The sequence below is a fragment of the Corvus moneduloides genome, chromosome 8 (assembly GCF_009650955.1).
Source record: "Corvus moneduloides isolate bCorMon1 chromosome 8, bCorMon1.pri, whole genome shotgun sequence".
Classification (NCBI taxonomy): domain Eukaryota; kingdom Metazoa; phylum Chordata; class Aves; order Passeriformes; family Corvidae; genus Corvus; species Corvus moneduloides.
The window spans coordinates 3838260-3856030 of NC_045483.1; the positions used below are offsets into that span (position 1 = coordinate 3838260).

General features: G+C 43.0%; 1 protein-coding gene across 1 annotated transcript in view; it reads left to right on the forward strand.

The window, feature by feature from the left end:
- Window positions 1-3425: 3425 nt before the first annotated feature.
- Window positions 3426-17771, forward strand: part of CPXM2 (carboxypeptidase X, M14 family member 2) — a 70374-nt gene continuing 56028 nt past the window's right edge. Inside the window, exon 1 of the mRNA XM_032116309.1 lies at window positions 3426-4213. Coding sequence (XP_031972200.1) covers window positions 3538-4213 — 676 coding nt within the window. The 5' untranslated portion in view covers window positions 3426-3537. The remainder of the gene's footprint in view (window positions 4214-17771) is intronic.

A 17771-nucleotide genomic window follows, 5' to 3' on the forward strand; every position in this document is an offset into this window, starting at 1 on the left:
GTCACATAAATGTTCAATGCAGTTTACTTTGTATTTCCCAGTGTCAGTTTTAGGTTTCCAATTCCTCTGAGATGGTTTGACCTTGTTGACAGCAGGGATAAATGCTTTATGTGACAAAGAAAATTACTTTAGAAAGTGTAATTCTCTCTTCTTGCTCCATTCTGTGCTTCATGATTTACTACAGAGCTGAAGTACAAAGCAACAGAAACTTCACTGGTGCTCAGGAGGAAAGTTATTTTTAGAGTCATTTTGTTGCCAAAGCATATAGAAACCTTATGTGCTACCTCAGAAAGTTACCCTGGAACTGAAAGGAAAACAGAGATGCCTGTTTTTTTTGTGTTTCCAACCACAAAGCTTTGCTCCCACTAAAAGAATGATGCACATTCCAAATGAGAAGTTGCAGGAGTCACTAAGCTGTTCGAAGTTGAATTAAACCTAAATGTGTCCTCACTGATTGTGTAGTATAAATCCAAATTAAGATCCTCAACAAGGCCTGTGTTTACAGGTACAACTTCACCTCTCCTCAGTGAAATGCATTCCTGAATCTGCTCTTTCCAGGGTCATTTAGCTTGGAAAAGATCTCTAAGATCATCGAACCCGTCCATTCCCCCAGCACTGCCAATCCCACCACTAACCCATGTCCCCAAGTGCCACATGCACACAGCTTTTAAATCCCTCCAGGGATGGGGACTCCACCATTGCTCTGGGAAGCCTGTTCCAACGCTTGATCACCTTTTCCATGATGAAACCTCCCCTAATATCCACTCTATACCTCCCCTAGGAGGGAGGTTGCTAGGGGATAAGGAAGAGCTGGGAGTGCCTCTTTTCCCAGAGGTGTTGTTGAAATTGGCTCAAAATAGGTGCCTTGAGAAATGTTAACCCATCTTAGACAGCAAACCATCATCTTCCAAACAAATCCTTCTTGGGAACAGAGGGGGGAACCCTGCTCATTTGCAGACCACAGCATGTTGTGTTTCATTGCAGCAGGACAAACATTTAGAGCACAGTGTAGAATGACTTGTACACTCTCACTGGCATCATTTCAGGAGGGAGGGTGATGCTAGTTACAGTTGTTTTCTACAAAAATCTGAGTTTACTTTGTCTCCTTCCACATCAGCTGCAGGTTTTTACAAGCTATTGTGATACTTCCCGGGCAAAAGAAAAGGAAGAGCCCTTAGGCCCAAAAACATCTGAGCCCCCAGTGATCTTAATAGTTCTGTGCCACTCTTAGAAGAAAAACCTCCTTTCCTAGTTGTTTCTAGGATGCTGACAGATAAAAGAGTAGTAAAAACATTTTACGGTGAAGCAGATCAAAATTCTGCCTAGAGACAGACTTTTGTGCGGTCCCAGCTCGCTGAATTCATGCACATCCCAAAAAGAGAGGTGGGTCTGGAAGGGGAAGCAGTGAATCCATACTCACACCCACAGAAAGTATTAAAACCCTAGAGAAACAAATTTGGGGGAGCTGGTTATTTGCACAGGTTGATACCCAGGAATAGATATTGATAGGTGTGTTTGGATGAATTAATCTTTCTGAAGGTAATTACAGACAGAGAGAAAAGAGGGAGTTATTTGTGGTGACTGCAGGAGGTGGAGCAGTGGGTTTGGTGCTGCCTGATGTCCTGCAAAGTTCTTCCCAGTGGAATGTAAAATTTCCCCAAATCACGTTCCTCAGGTCTTTACCTAAAGCACACTTGACTTTGTGTCTTATGAAAATGCTTCTTGTTGTGCTTAAAAGTGTAAATACTCATCTCTGTGTCTGTCTTTGAACATTACAGTGAGTTAAATAATGATTTGCAGCTAAAGCTCCTCTAGTTGCCAAAAAGCCAAGTCCTTAATGATGTCATGGAAAAGTTTATTTTTCTACTACTTCTCTAGGTGTGAGAGTGTTCATAATATTTGCAGAAGACTGGCTGTGCTGCAAATGGCAGCAAAATTAAACACACTTTCTGTAGCTTGTGCTCTGTCCTCAGAAATTAGGACCGAGACAGGAGAGGTCTGGGTGCTCTGGAAAGGGAAAACAAAGTAAGAATATCTGTGAAATCACTAAGAGGGGATTTCCAGGATATTCAGCCTGCTCCACACACCATACAGAGTGGGACTTAGCTCCCACACTGCACCCAGAGGCAGAGGTGACAAAGACATCTATTACAGATAAAAGGGTCTGAAAAGTTTGAAGGGAAGAAGCTTTTCATCAAATAAAGTTTATTTATACCCATATAATTCAGCAAAGCAGTGAAAAAGAAAAGTATATTTTATTCTAGTTTTAAAAAATGAAAATTCCTATGTTTAAAATAGAGAGATGCCCTGTTTTCAGATTTAAAGGAAAAAAAAAGTTAAAATTCGGGATAAAAATATAATTGTATTTTTCTAAAAGGAAGGACAACAGACACAATATAATCACTAAACTCCTTTTGGGATAGCAGCTAAGAAAGCAAGGATAATCATTGCATATATGGGATGGGATCACCCACTGCCTGGAAACCAAATATATCAAAAGATACAGGTACAAGACAGGAAATGATGCTTATTATGGTGTTAAAATGATGAGAAACACACAAAAAAATGTGAGCACAAAGCCAGAATAAGGACTGGGGTAACAGAAGTAATGCTGTCTCCCAGATGACTGGACCGTGGCAAGAAATACAATATACATGATGAAAATATAAGCTGGTATTTTCAACACAGGAGTAAGAATTCATATTTCGAGTAAGCCAACAGTTGCACATTTCCTTCAGCACTGAAGGTTATTTTGAGGTATGAAAAAGATGAAAGATAAGACTTTGCTCTCAGACAAATCGATTTCATTAACGACACTGGGTTGCGTGTGTGTAGCACAAAACATCCTGGTCTGCTGGGAAGATGTTCCAGTGAGAACAAATATCAGGATTATCCCAAAAACAGTGAGAAAAAGGGCCACAGATGAACCATGCTCTTCCTGGTTTTTAGCTGGGCTGAATCCAGGGAGCTGCCATGTACCCCAAGAGAAGCCTCTTATAATTTGGCACATGATAAGTGTTGAGTTATATTAGTTATAGATAACTTACATAAGTTGTTATAAAAGAATAAGCTACTGCAAAGTGTATGGAAAGCTATATTATTTAAACTATATTATTTAAACAAGCTATAAGTTACTATAAACTAATATAACTTTATATATAAAATATAGTTTTAGATCTAGAAACTAAAATATAGTTTTATATCTAGAAACTGTTAGATATAACTATGTAAATTAATAGAAACAAGAGAGGCTGAGATTGGTGCTGGAGACGGATCCTACTTTGCAAAAGTTAAAAGGGGGAGAAAACCACCACAAAAGGGAATAACTTCTATGGAATGAGGATTATTTGCCACAGTCCCACATCCCACGTATCCCCCCCTGGGTGCCCAGGGAGGCAGTGCCAGCAGATGACCGTGCCCGGCACAGGCTCTGCGTGCCCACCCCCATCTCCCAGGGGAGGGAAACACTTTGGACACGGGCTGGGAGGAGAAGGCTGCCTGCCAAGTTTACTTTTCTTGGAATAAACGCTCTCTTGGATGAGCTGCGCGCAGGAGGAGTGGGGAGTCCGGGGACTGAGCGGAAACTGTCGCGTAACTCGGGCTTTGGAGAGAGCGGCCCCGAGAGCTGCGGGGCAGCGGAGGAAAGCGGCCAGCTGGGGATCCCACCTGCCACGGGCCGGCCGAGCGGGGCGAGTGTCCGAGTGTCCGAGCGTCCGAGCGTCCGAGCGTCCGAGCGTCCGGCTGTGCCACCCTGCCCCGTCCCCGCAGCCTGGTCCCGCACCAGCACGGGCTCCTTCCCCTGCCGCTCCCGGAGGGCTTTTCCAGCTGCCCGAACTCTGCTTGCCCTCTCTCCAAATGAAGTCCCAGGACTCGCAGAGGAGGCTCCTGCGAAAGCACGCGATGATCGCCCGTGGCCATTCTCAGCTCCGGCTCGCTCTCTGCACCTTTGGGCTGGCGCTGCTGGGGGATGTGGCCCGGGCTGTCCCCATGGACGATCAGGATTATTACCTGCAGGAAATTACCAACAGGGATCATTATTACTCCTTTCCATATCCTGGGGAAGAGTTCTTTCCTTTCACGGAGCAGCCCGGAGAGGAAGGACCTATCCGTGCTGCAGAGGCAGAGGAGCGCCCAGGGTTCAAACCGAGCAGGAAGGAGTTAAAACAGAAGAAAAACAACAAAAAAGGAAAATCCATTATTGAAACGCCACCAGGTAACTTTCCACCTTCTCCTCCAGAGTTTGGAGTCTGCTGAATCTCACGCTGACTGTGACTTTCAGCATTAATGAATATCCAGTTAATGGCAGTCTTGGTAATAATAACAATAAATGCGGTTGTGGTGATGATGATGGTAACACATTAAATTTTAATATCCCGCAGAACAGACCTGCAGAACTTTTACAGACTTTTCAGCTCTTTCCCTTTCAAGTAAAGTGATTATTTCGGAGTCGGAATGTATTAATTCTGCTGTACTCTGGCTAGTCTGTGGGCTTTTCCTTCTTAATTATTCTTAATTACACTTGGCAACTGGCTTGCTGTGAAAGCTGCTGTTCTATAAGCAAAAGAACAGAGACAGATTTCATAGTAAAAGGTGATTTTATATAGTGACATCTCACCTTACCCCCTGTCACTTCAATCTGAGAGGTTTCTGAATTAATTTCAATTCTAAACCTGTGAATTTCTCTGAGATTTCACTTTGAAGCCCCCCAGAGGAAGATATGTAAATAGAGATCTTCCTGTAAAAGGCTAAGCCCTAACAAGCTCAATTTAATTATCGACCCGTAAAATAAAGAAATTAAACAGCAACAGCAATGCCTTATAATAAAGAGGACACCCTTAATTCCATTTCCTAAAGTTTGCAGAAACTTGATCAGCTTTTACCACCCATTGTTCCCATTAACACCTAATTGCACCACCCCAAAAGATTAATTCCTTTCTGTGTTCCCTGACTGTCTGGTAGGTACTTTACTAGTTTGGGATACTTAGGAGTGAGTTTGGTCCATGAAGTTTGGAGTTGTAAAATTTGGGGCCAAATCTCACTTCCCTACAGCTGAGCTCCCCTTTACTTCAGGGGGAAACTTCATGTTAATGACTGGGGTATATGGTACAAAATTTGTGATTTAGAGCCATCAGTACAGCAAAACAGAGGATCAGGGGTTCAGGCTTCAACTTTGTCCAGTTACATCCAGCAGATAGCAAACAAAATATTTTAAATTTACTATTAACACTAACTGAATTAATTAACATTTGAGCAGCAAAGATATGGGCTTTTATACTAATAAATACCGATAAGAAAATGTAATTTCTAACATCTGGAAAAGTGTTTGTGGAGCAGGCAGCGTGGCTTGCCAGGGTCACTCAAGGCAGAAGTCAAGGGGGATGATGGCAAATGCACCTTGTCCAGGCAGCAGAGACAGGAGACGTCGGTGTCCCTGTCCCCCCAGGGACGAGCAGCCATGCAGCAGCTTCCCAAGGGGATGATAGCATCTCAAGGACTGGCTTATCAGGTTTACTATCCCAGTATGGTCATTGCAGTCTACGTGAGATCATCTGAGAGAGTTCTTGTTTCAATGTGTCATTTGTTTGTTTTTTTTAAATTAAGGGAAAAAAGGCTCTGCTTTCCACCTCGGCAGACTGAATCAGGCGGATTATGACAGGACAAGTGGGAATCACTTCCCATTGCCAGAGAGCAGGGATGGATGGGATATTGGGAAGGAATTGCTCCCTGGGAGGGTGGGCAGGCCCTGGCACAGGGTGCCCAGAGCAGCTGTGGCTGCCCCTGGATCCCTGGAAGTGCCCAAGGCCAGGTTGGACACTGGGGCTTGGAGCAGCCTGGGACAGTGGAAGGTGTCCCTGCCCATGGCAGGGGTTGGCACTGGATGAACTTCTAAGATCCTTTCCAACTCAAACCATTCCATAAATTTATGACCATGGGAAACACTTGGATTTTAAAGCTCTGTAATTAGGCAGCAGGTTATTGATTCCTCTTTGTGATGGAGACAATAGAGATTTCCATCCTGTGGTGGGATGTTCTGTGGTTCATCTCTGCTTTTACCTTTCCTGTTGGCTTTTTCCCAATTTCCCCAGCATTTGGGGATTCACACTTGCTCCAAACCTGACAGTGATGAGAATAGAGTCCAATCCATGAGGGCAAAGTTCGTTTATCTTTACAGACTTGAATCTTCCTCATTCTCCGCCTGCTACACTGAGCACAAGGGCAGAGGCTCATGATGCACCACCAAAAGCAGCTAGAAGTGGCTCAGTCCCTCCTTCCACAGCAAGTTTGGGCTCTTTGGACACAGCTGAGCTTTTCAGCTTTCACCAGCCATGTGCAATAAGAGGTTTCAAAGCCTCTGAGCTTTTAAAAAAATCACCAGAGGTACAACAGGCAACTGATCTCCTCCACCAAACTCCTTCTCCTTGATCCAGGATATGGGTGAGTGACATCAACTCAGCAAACTGGCTGCTGGGCTTATTTCTATGGGAAAATTCAGTGGATTTCCCTGGGAGCAGCTGAACAATTTTGACTGCCATGGGCACAATAAGCCCTGAGGTGAATGCCCAGTGAGGAGAACGGTCACCATTTGTTACAGATGTGAGTGAAAACAGGACAGTTTTAGCAGGAAGTGTCAGGCAGTTTGAGCTGCAGTGTTAAAAGTTCTGGCTATAATATTTCAAATTTCTCCTTCCTCCTCACCCAAAGGCAGGCAAGGGCCAGGTCCTGCCAGGGCAGTAACTCTGATGCTTAGTGCCATGTCCCCAGGGATCAGTTTGGAATGAAGATCTGAAAATCTGGCCCTCACAGAGATGTTTAAGTACTGATACATACCTACATTTACTCACATTTGGATGTTTAGAGGCCAGCTAGAAACAATAACAACAGCTGTCAAACAGATATCAGTGAATAATACTGTAAATCTAGCTGGGTAAGGATGCGCTTTGTGCTTACATGTACACAACTGTATTTATGCATCCCTCCAGAAGTGGAATTACTTTATTGGCCATGCAGTAAATACCAAAATTTGGGGTTTGTGAGGCTTGCTGGCAGCCAGGACATGCGGGATTTATTAGTTGTAACAAACAATAGCCTGGCTGGGAGCTGGGATGGAGGAGGAGGAGGAATGGGAATGTGTGATGTGCCCTTTGGCTGAGCAGCTGGTCCTGATCAGCCCCAGCTTTGAATCGAAGTGGAAATCAACCGGAGCAGTCTCAAGGACATGGCACTAAACAGATGACACACACTCAATTTATTTCAGCTAATTACTGGAGGTGGCCAGAATAGAGATATTTGCAGTACGTGAAATATTAATGTAGAAGGAAATCCAATTGATGCCAGTGGGTTTGCAATTTTTTTATTTAAAATATTAGAATCAATATTTGCAAATACTCGATCCACGTAAAAGTAAAAAGTATCAATTGTCTCCTTGCTCTTTAAATGCCTCATAAATTAAGTGGTAATAGGTCATCCTTGGAAGGCAAACAGTTGGATTGACGGGTTTTGTGCATCTATAGAGATTTCCATTTTCTAATTCCATCCTTGTTTGTATAGGCCTCTGTCCAAAGCCCACTCAAATCAATGGAAAGAGTCTTGTTAACATCAATGTTTTGCTTTTATGAGGCTTTTAATAGAGTTTGATATATGGTGCCTCAGCTACCATCTGTGGGGCAGATCTCTTCAGTCTGGGGGTCTGACTACAGGCAAAAATTCATCATAAAGAGATTTATGGGGCTGAAGTGCCCAATAACACTCCTCAGTGTGGCCCAGATCTGCCACAATGAAGTCTGTAATTATTTTGATTTGATTTTCAAAACTTAAACTTGTAGTTCTTTTTCTGGCCATACCTCAATTCTGAATGCATTTAGAAAATAGAGGAGTAATATTTATTTATATGGCAGTGCTCAAAGTGGGGCTTAGAGCACATTTGTTCTGTATTTCACAGATCTCCCAGTGTTTCATCTCTACACAACCCAACATTTGTCTGTGTTTAGCAATCAGGATTTCCTTTGTCTCATCTTATTTGGTGCTTTCCCCAGGCTTGATGAAACTCCTCAGATATGTCACTGTTTACTGTTTACATATTTGTTTATTTTCCTGCAATGCTGCCACCTGTTCAACAATGCAATTCTTAAGGTTTTTGGTTTGTTATTTCAATTCATGTAGTGCATAGGATGAGTCAGGTCCTCTCTGGGGCATGTGTGTGAGGAGGAGTCAGTAAGGGAAGGCAAGGAGAGGATAAAATGGACGGAGCAAGCAACCATGGAAATTATCCTGCAGAAAGAGTTTGACTTTAAAAAATAGACTGATAGTACTTTAATTGAGATGTTTATCAAGATAATGAAAGCTTGGAGGGAGAGCAATGGATGAATGAGGAGGGAAAGCTGAATCACAGGGATGCTGTTCAGGAAAAGCTGGAGATATTTTGGTGCGAAATGGGGGCGGAGATCTGACGAGTGTGTGAAGTCAAAAACATGAGAGGTTTGTGGCGTTACTGGCACTCGAGTGGTGATTTTGTTCACTAGAAAGAAGAAAGGAGAGAGTGACACATAAGGCATTGAACTGACAGCTGAAAGCACTTCAGAAGTGGTCACCAAGATACACCAGCACAGCGTTTCTCATGCGCTGGGTAACCCCAGTGCTGCTCTTTTCTAGTCCTTTGGTATCCCCTCTCTTAAACCTTCCCTCTCTGAGCAGCCCAGACAAAGAGGAGCACTCCTGTGACCTAGAGCATAGATTTTAATTTTAAAGCTTTTGCTTAAACTTCTTATAATAGGGACTTTTAAGAATGAACTTGCTGGCCCTAGGTGGAAATCCCATGAATTTTAATATGACCTGTATTGCATCCTAATTGCCATATGTGACAAGCAAAGATGGAAACATGTGGCTTTTAATGAGCTTTCTTTCATCTACCAGCCTCTATTTTCTCCTCAGCTCTTCTAAAATATGTAGAATAGTGAAGTGTTCACCATTCTATTTAAGAGCCCATGCTTTAAAAAATGTCACAACAAGAGAGGACAAGGGATGACTAAGAATGAATAATGAGCAGTACCCTCAAAATTGGTCAAACCTTTTTGATTAGCATCATTCTTTACCCATGGCTTCAATGAATAATGTAACATGAGTAAGAAAATAATGGGAATAAACACATTTGATTACGCCGGAGAAAACCACTTTCAAAGATAATTCTTCCAGCAGCCTTCTCTGAATTCAACCTCATGTTTAAGATGAGAAAAATGTCTCTTTAAAAAAACCTCTTTAAAAAACGGGATGATTTCACTGAATAGATTTTTAATAGTCTGAATCTGAGCCTAGACTTGCTCCTGAAATGCCAGCACAATATGAGACACTCATTAGCTGAATTCAGTCTTGGGGTTTAATGTTATTATCTGTTCAGTGAGCTGGCTAGACAGGTCAATCCCATGGCTCACAACCAAATTTCACTTATTTCTTTTGGGTTTGGAATGAACGTTTCTGTCAGTTATGTGAACTTTGAATATGTCAGAAAGATGAAGTAGTGGAAGTAGAAGCTGTGGTACAGAAGAAGTAATTTCCTGAATTTTCAATACCTGAGCTGGCATTTTTAAGTCTTGCCCAATTCACTGTCTGTGTAAAAAGCAAACTACCAAAAGATTGGTGGTCCGAACACAGAGTTGGGATTTAAGTGTCATATTCACACAGTGGTTTCGTGATTTTATTGTTATTATGCAAAGGATGCTCTAGGTTTGGTCTTGACAGGCTCTGCTGAGGTGATGTCTTGTGGGATTATGTGGTTTATGGAAATATAAATATGTGCCTTTAACACTGGGTACGCAAGGAAAATGGGAACAAGCAAAGCTCTATCTAGTCAGAATTACTAGCCTTTTAAAATGCACTTTTGAATTCAGTGCCTGGACAATGAAATGAGGATGTTCAGAGGAAACTGTGGGCAACCCAAAGATGAGTCTCCACCACTGCTGCTGTCTGATTATTTTCCTGACGACAATTCCTGAGCCACAGCTCACTGAGCTCATTTGTCTCTTTCAGGGTCAAGCCTTGCTCCTCTAGTGTCTTTTTCTGGCTATTTCAGCTTCAAAAGCTGTTTGGTGGGCTGTTTGCATATCTAATCAAGCAATGAGAAACACCTACATTAAACCATTAGTAAAATATACTGCAATGTTAATTCATTACTTCTGATGCAACCACAATTATAATTTCCTTGTGGCACAGCAAAAGGAACATTTATGATTCCATTCCCCTGTGGTTTTAACATCCCACTGTGGGCAAGAACAGGGTATTCTGGAAGTCTGCTGTGTGCTGGAAGGGATGGAGCACTATCAGAGGGGAGCAAGGCGTTTTATTCTTCGTGCACTCACCAGGGAGGGCTAAATCAACTTGACAGGTGTAAAAGGAAAACTGTTTCTCTTTTCTACCCGTAGCTAAAAATGGCAACAAAAAAAATGGTGAGAAAAACAAGAATAATGAAGCGATGCCAGATGGTGACTCAGAGAGTCAGAGTGCCTGTGAAGGCATCAGAGGAAGTGTGTGGGGATCACTTGAGGCATCTTCGGAGCTCTTGGGTTTAGCTGTTAATCTCTCCAGCCCTGTCCGAGTTGAATTACAAAGGATATTCTGGTGAGTCTGCTGACAGATATCTAAAGTCCTGCTTTGGACACAAAATGCTTCCCTTCTGGTGGGGAACATCCTGGTGGCAGAGAGCAAGGCCTTGCACGGTATCATTATGGGTTAAATGGAGACAAGGTAATACCAGGGCTTCATTCCTTATTTTCTCAGTGGTTTACATCATTTTTCTAAACAAAAAAGGGCTTTAAAGACTTTCTGATTCTGGAGGGATGTTTAGAGGAGCTGTCTTATAAATGGGAATCAGCCCCAATACACTGTGAAGCATATTGTATAGCAACACATTTTGAAGAACTACATGAGATTATACCAGTCTGTCAGGTGGAGAAACTCCTTTTACTCTTTCCTTAGGAAGAGTGAATCATTTCCTATTGTGACACACAAATGCCCCCCAAACCTGCACTGCCTGGGCACTGGGGGGCTGTGTTGCTGGGATTTGGCATTGCAGAAAAGTGACAAAAAGCTGGCAATCTCCAGAGGACCACAGTGACATCCAGTATCTGTGACTCGTGGCTGGAGCTGAGTAGATTTAGGAGTGAAAGTGCCCAGTTACAGGATTAATCTTCTGCTTCGGTGTGGTTGCTTACCTGTACATGAACAGGCCTGTAAATAATAGTAAATAATAGTTCTGCTCCTGCTTTCACACAAGCATTAGCAGGATCCTGTAATTGCAAAAGTGCTGCTGCATCCAACAGGCCAAGAAAGGAACACAGTAAAAGCTGTGTGCAGAAGTTAAACATAGTTTGTAGTTGCATGTCTTTTAAATTCCTTATGCTACCCATTGTATCTGCTCTGTAGTTTCTAGCTACTGACATAGAAAATATTACTTTCAAAGTGAACAGTGGAAGTGATTAAATGAGCTTTTTTTATGGGGGAGATTAATTGCTTACAGATTTATTTTGTGGTTTACAATTTTTTTCTTAATGGATTGCCAGACAGATTTCTTGTGTGACTATACATCAGCCTGGGGCTGCTGGTGAATTATTTGAGGTATGTACCTGGCAGAACTGTTCTCCTGTAATCAACATGATTCCCAAACACCAAGTTCAGCTAACAACACAACTGAGATCTTCATGAAGTTGATATTAAAGAATTATGTGTATATCTATAGATAGAAACTTAAAAATATGGGAATTTTGAAAGTTCTACAATGGGACCCAGTTGGGTAAAGCACCAGAGTCCTCTGGTCATGATGATTCTTTCTTTTGGACCTCAGCAGCTCATCCAGACAGTGGCTGACAGACCTTCCTAAATCTGATTTTCTTGCTTAGATTGTGGGGCTTGAGTACTGTAGATGATTTCTTCCTCACCCTCCCATAGATCACAAATTTAGTGGTTTTCTGGTTGTTTCCCTTCATTTTGGCTCTACAGGATTAGTCCTCCTGGCTGGGACGTAGAAGAGCCCCTGAGGGGGAAGCCCAAATGTCCCTGCTTGTCTTCCAGGAGGTCTGCAGACCCCATTGTTCCCAGATTTGCTTTTTAGCTGTTTCCTCATTTGAACTTTAGAAAGCAAAGCACCCTCCCATTTCAAGGGAGTTGCGTTTGACAGGGGAGCTCAGAGCGAGGCCGAGCATCCCCTTCCTTTTCCACATCCAGGATTTTTGGGAAATGCCGAGCCCATCAATCATCCCGGTGTGCTGGGCCAAGGTGTTGTTTGCAGGGGCAGCAAACTGAAACCCATCTTTCTCCCTCTTTGCCAGAAAACAGAGTATTTTTATGTTCTCCCCATCAGAGATACAGTGGTTTATGGTGACAGGTTTATGGCTCCTCACGACTTTCAGGATGCTCCTAAAACATCTGTCAAAGGAAGGGAACAGTTCAAAGTATCTTGGCAGAGCTGATCTCAGACCTGGATGTCAGCACTCCCTACACCACAGGTACAACCATCCCTTAGGCCAGATTTGGCTCTAACACACTCTTTTTTCCCCCCCTCAAGATAATTTTCAATAGTGTAATGAATTTTCCCATGCACAAGACAGAAGCTGTCTGAAAACAAGGGACCAGACCTCAATCTTCCCAAAAATGTTTCACTGACTGATAACAGAACCTATGATTTCAACCAAACAGCCTTTTCATATGTGATTGCCTAAAAATAGAACTTCAGCCCCTAACAACATGATTTTTCTCCTTTTTGCCCGTAGTTGTTTATGCACTGAAAAATACAGTCAAAACTTGGACTTGATGATCTTGGAGGTCTTTTCCAGCCTTAATGATTCTGCGATTCTAAGTTACAGAAAGCATTGCAGAGACAGTTAAAATTGTGTTTGTCATCACAAACTGGATGGAAAATGCCCTATCCCAGAGGACAGAGCCAGTTTTATCCCAGAGTATGTAGACCGCACTGTCTTTAAATTCCAACCAAAAATTCCACTGAGAACTCTGCCAAAAGTAAATCTGGGCTGTATATGGTCTATGTAGGTGGCTGGTGGGGAGCCTGGAATTTCCCCTGGTAAATCTGGAGTGGATTTGGATTTGTTGCAGGATGGGGCTGACCCAAGAACGTGGGGCTGTGTCCCAGTCTTCAGTGCAGGTCCCTGGAGCAGGAGGCTTCCCCCAGGTGAGGCCAGAGCTCTTATGCTGCTGAGGAGTAGAGGGATGAGGAGAGGAGTAACCAGGTCCAGCACACACCCCAGCTGAAACAAAGAGAAGAGTTTCTCACAGCTCTTCTGGGGGTTATTTTGCTCCTCAGGCTCCTCTGGATAATTCTGGATCTCAGCAGAGGACTGCAGTCCAAAACTCCTGCAGGATCCCCACATGAGTGGCCCCACATCTAGTCCAGTTCCTTTGCATCAGGTATTTCATTAGATACATGGAAGCGACAGAAAGGGCCCCCAAAAATCTTGATTCTGTCTGGTAGTGGAACAAAGGATTGGGGAATCACATACAGAGACAGAAATGTGAGTGAACTCTGAGCCTTCTTCCAAAGCCCTTTGAAAATGCTGACCAAGTGAGTCCAGGTAGTGCAGAAGCCAAGAGATGGATGAAAGGCAAGAGCCTCACAGAAGGAAATGGATGAATTCCTCAGCTGCCAAACTTGCAGGAATGAGGGCTGAGGGACCTGAGGCTGGTAGCAATGGAATATAAAATCCTGCTGACACATCTGATTTGTTCCATATTCCAAATAAGTACTTGGCTTTTTTGGTGCTTGAATGCAAGTCAAATGGCAATCAGACATGTAGACCCCCTGCTCTCTTACAAGAAGAATAAAATGGGGAACTTTTTAAAATATGATAAAAAAAATGCTGGTATGGAGTTAGTGCAGATAAAATGCCACAGAACTCTTTGAAAAAGTGGACAGAAAATAGCACAGAGCTTTTCCTCTGCAAGCCTTTCCATATTTCTTCTCATTAATCCTGAATCAGATTTTTTTCCTTTCCAATTAGAAAGTTGAAAAATGAGGCATTTTATGCTCAGGGAAGCTTGCCTTGAAGCTTTCCCTATTCCATGGCTTTTCAAGTGCAGAATACCTACAGTTAGAAAATACTTTTGGCTCCTGTGGATGGGAAGCAGGACAGGCTCTCCAAGGCAGCCCTGGAGTTAAAAAGTCCCAAATCATGACCTGCACTTTTCACATTAACATGTTGATGTTTTGCAGTGGAGATGAATCTCTTGGTGAAAATGTGGGCACTTTTCTCCAGGGAAAGGACATCAAACCTCACTGGGCAACTGGTAAAAATTAGAGTTTATCCTGAGCTCTCCTCCTTGGGTCCACAGGCTGGGAAATGTGTTGCCTTCAGCTTGGATTTTTGGGCTTTCAGCCTGGAGCAGGCAGACGTGAATGCATTCAGTTTTATACTCACTAATAACTCACATTCCAATTCATTTGGAGTTCCTGACACACTTTGCTTTGAACCAGTGAAGCCTCCAATGTGCTAAATGTGGAGCCTGTGATTATGAGCCTTTGCTGGATCTCGGCTGAATTGTTAAACAAAGCAGAAAAGATGTTTGGACAGGATGAATTTTGGGAATCTTTTGCGGGCTGCATAAGGCTGCACAACCATAGGAAGCTGGAATAGGGAGAAAGGAGCTCTGAACACTCAGGGCTGGAGAGGTGCCCACCCTCAGAAATATTTGTCTGAACCTTGCTTGAACTGCTTTATCTCCTTTGCTTTGGAGCTGGAGCTTCACACCGACCTCCCAGCTGAAGCTCCAGTCCTTCCCTACAATCCTCTCAGAGTTACCAAAAGCAATGTCCTTCTCCATTTTAGCATTTCTCTTTCTGCAGGCAGGAAGCTCAGAGAAAATGCTGAGTGTTCAGAATTTTAAAGGTGTTAACCAAGCTTTCAAATCCACTGAATCCTGGTGCTTGCTTGGAGGCATTTTAAAATTTATTTATTGAGTTATTTCCCTAAGATGAGTTTTCCATGATTAGTTTGAAGGCAGGTAGAGAGGAGAAAGTTGAACAGAGAGACTCTGGTATGTCCAAATGCCATCTTCACAATGGACACATGAAAGCTAAAAAGTCCCCTGAGAGCTGAAACCCTTGGGAAGATGAACAAAAACTCAGGGAATCACACCTGAGGAAATGTGGGAAAGGGACAGCCTGGCTGCAGAGGGGGCTTTCTGAGCTCCTTAAAAATCATGCCTTTCTCTGAAATTACTTTAGGGAGGAACTGATTGCCTTTGCAAGCTGGGCTCTGTCCTTAGATTTTCCGTGTTTTCCTGTGGGATTCCTGTGCTGCCCTGGGGTTTGTGTCCCGTCAGTGAGCCCAAATGCCAGTCAGAGACCTCTTCCCAAGGGAAGCATCTCTCCTGAACCCCTACAATTCCTCTACTCTTTCCTTTTTTATTTATTTCTGGGGTTTGGGTGTGGGTTTTTTTGGTTGTTGGTTTGGTTTTTTGCTTTTTTTTTTAATAAAAGAGAGTAGTCACACTTCAATCCAGGCCTGGATTTGATTTTCTCAGATCTCAGAGGTTTAGTTATTTTTTGAAATGTTGCTTCTTGGTGCTTTGAACTCTTAAACCCTCTGCTCTCAGGGTGCTTCTCAAGGGTGCAACAGCTTGGACATAGTGGGCTTTAAAGGGAAGATGAAAGCTCTGTTATATGAGTTCCTAAATCTTTTGCTTTTCTGCACTTCTGGATACATCCAAAGAACCTCTGGTTATTTTCTGTGTGCACCTGGCCAATTTTTCATCCCTTCACTGAAGCAGTGTTCCACTGTTTGGGCATCTAAATGTATAAGTTGCTTCTGACATTTTAATTCTGTCTTAGAGCTGTCCATCTAAGAATGCCCAGTCGACCAAATGAATAATCAGTTAAATAAAAAAGAGTGAGAAGCAGACAACTCAACCAAACTAATTTTTTTTTTTTATTCTGCTCTAGAAATTACAAATTGATTCCTTTTTAAGGGTTGGGAAGGAGTACAAAGCTTGAGTTCAGGTTAATTGTAACCACACAACTTTCCTCTGGAATCACTCTCTGAGCAAGAGCTCCAGGCACTATGATAACTTCTATGCCTTATGAGAAGTGTTTGGGTTTATTAATTTCTCTTGTTATTTCACATGCAATAATAACAACAGATGTGATGCTAGGAAAAAAAGTATAAATGTCTAAATTTGCTGGAGCAGACACACCAGGTCTTCATAAAACTCAGACCTTACACTTTATAAAAGGTTTTAAAACCTTTGGAGTTGGATTGGTTTGAGGTATTTCCTGTCACAGGCTCCTTATGTAGGTCGAGTATTTATCCCAGATGTGCAGCCTGGCAGAGGGCTGGGCAGGGAGGGAGACCAGGGTGACAGCTCAAACTGACCCTGGGGCTGGAGCACTGCCTCCCAGCCATGACCCCTTAGTGCTGCTGGAGGAGAAGGGGTGGGAATTCCGAGGGGTGAGGGCTGGCTTGGCAGTCCCAGCCCATCTTTGAGGGTGTTGCTTGTGCATGGAGCTGTGTTTGCAGCCGTGTGCTCAAAATTTAAGGTCACCACTGAGGAGCAGCACATTGTTGGGAAGATTTCAAACAGACAAGGATGAGTTTTACCCAAGGCAGCAGAGGAGGACTGATGATCAGGTCAGAAGGATGATCCTATACCACTCACCCAGGTCTCACTGCAGATACAGACTGCTGCTAGCCTGCATTCTGTTGGTAATTTGAGTATTTTTAGTTTTAATCATAAAAATATGAAAGATGACATCTCGACTCTCAGCTGAGTAATGACTCTCGGCTGCCTAAAGGCACAGCTCATGCTACTTCATCAGCCTGCCTCTGGAGTTTTCTGGCTCCCATCAGGAGCTAAATCAGAAAGCTAAACTGAGTCAGAAAGCTCAACCAGTAGAAAACAGCCTATGAAACCCAAAGCTGAAGAGCCAAGTGATTCTATCCACATCCATGATTTACTCATGTTAGGCTTTGAGCTACATCATCAAAGGAAGTTAATGCGTCTCTTTCAGTATCATTTTCAACTCATTTTCTGCCTTGTTGAGAAGCAAAAAAATACAGTTTTGTCTGTGCTGGAGCTTAACTGGATTAAAATTTGAATACCATTAAGTGGAACTGACTGGGAAGTGCCTGATTCCAGCCTTTCTCAAGTGTAAATTTAGCACTTGGGAGTGGAGGTGACTGTAGTAGCGGGGATAAAATTTAATGGCTTGCACTACTAATGAGAACTTCACAGTTTCTCAAGTTTTTCCTGCTCTGTGTGTGTGGGCTTCACATGTGTGCTCAGGAGAGTGAGAATCTGAAATCTGGGTGATATCAGAGTGGTGCCATTTATTCCAGTGGAATTAGGCATTTCCAGAGGATTTCTGAAGCTGTTCTTGTGTATCTCAGCCCCAGGTGAGCAATTCTGATCCTCAGGGTGGAGCATTTACAGCCCCTTTCCTGTGTCCTCCCACTTGGATACTTCCTTTGGGCCACCTTAAATCCATGTTTTGCTCCAAAAGCATGGCTGTGCTGCAAAATCCTGAAAAAACAGCCAGAACTCCCAGTAAATGTATATTTCTAGGACCAGGAGTTATGGATACTTTCCAGTTTATGTATGTTTAAGGAAATTCATGACCATGCTGTCACCCTGCCCAGTGAATGTGCCATACCAACTATGGATATATTGGATATATTTACTGCTTTATAAAATTCCTACTACAGCCTGCATGGAGGGGGAGGGAAATAATTGCACCACGAGCCAGTTTTGTACTCATACAACTTCTTATATATTTATCC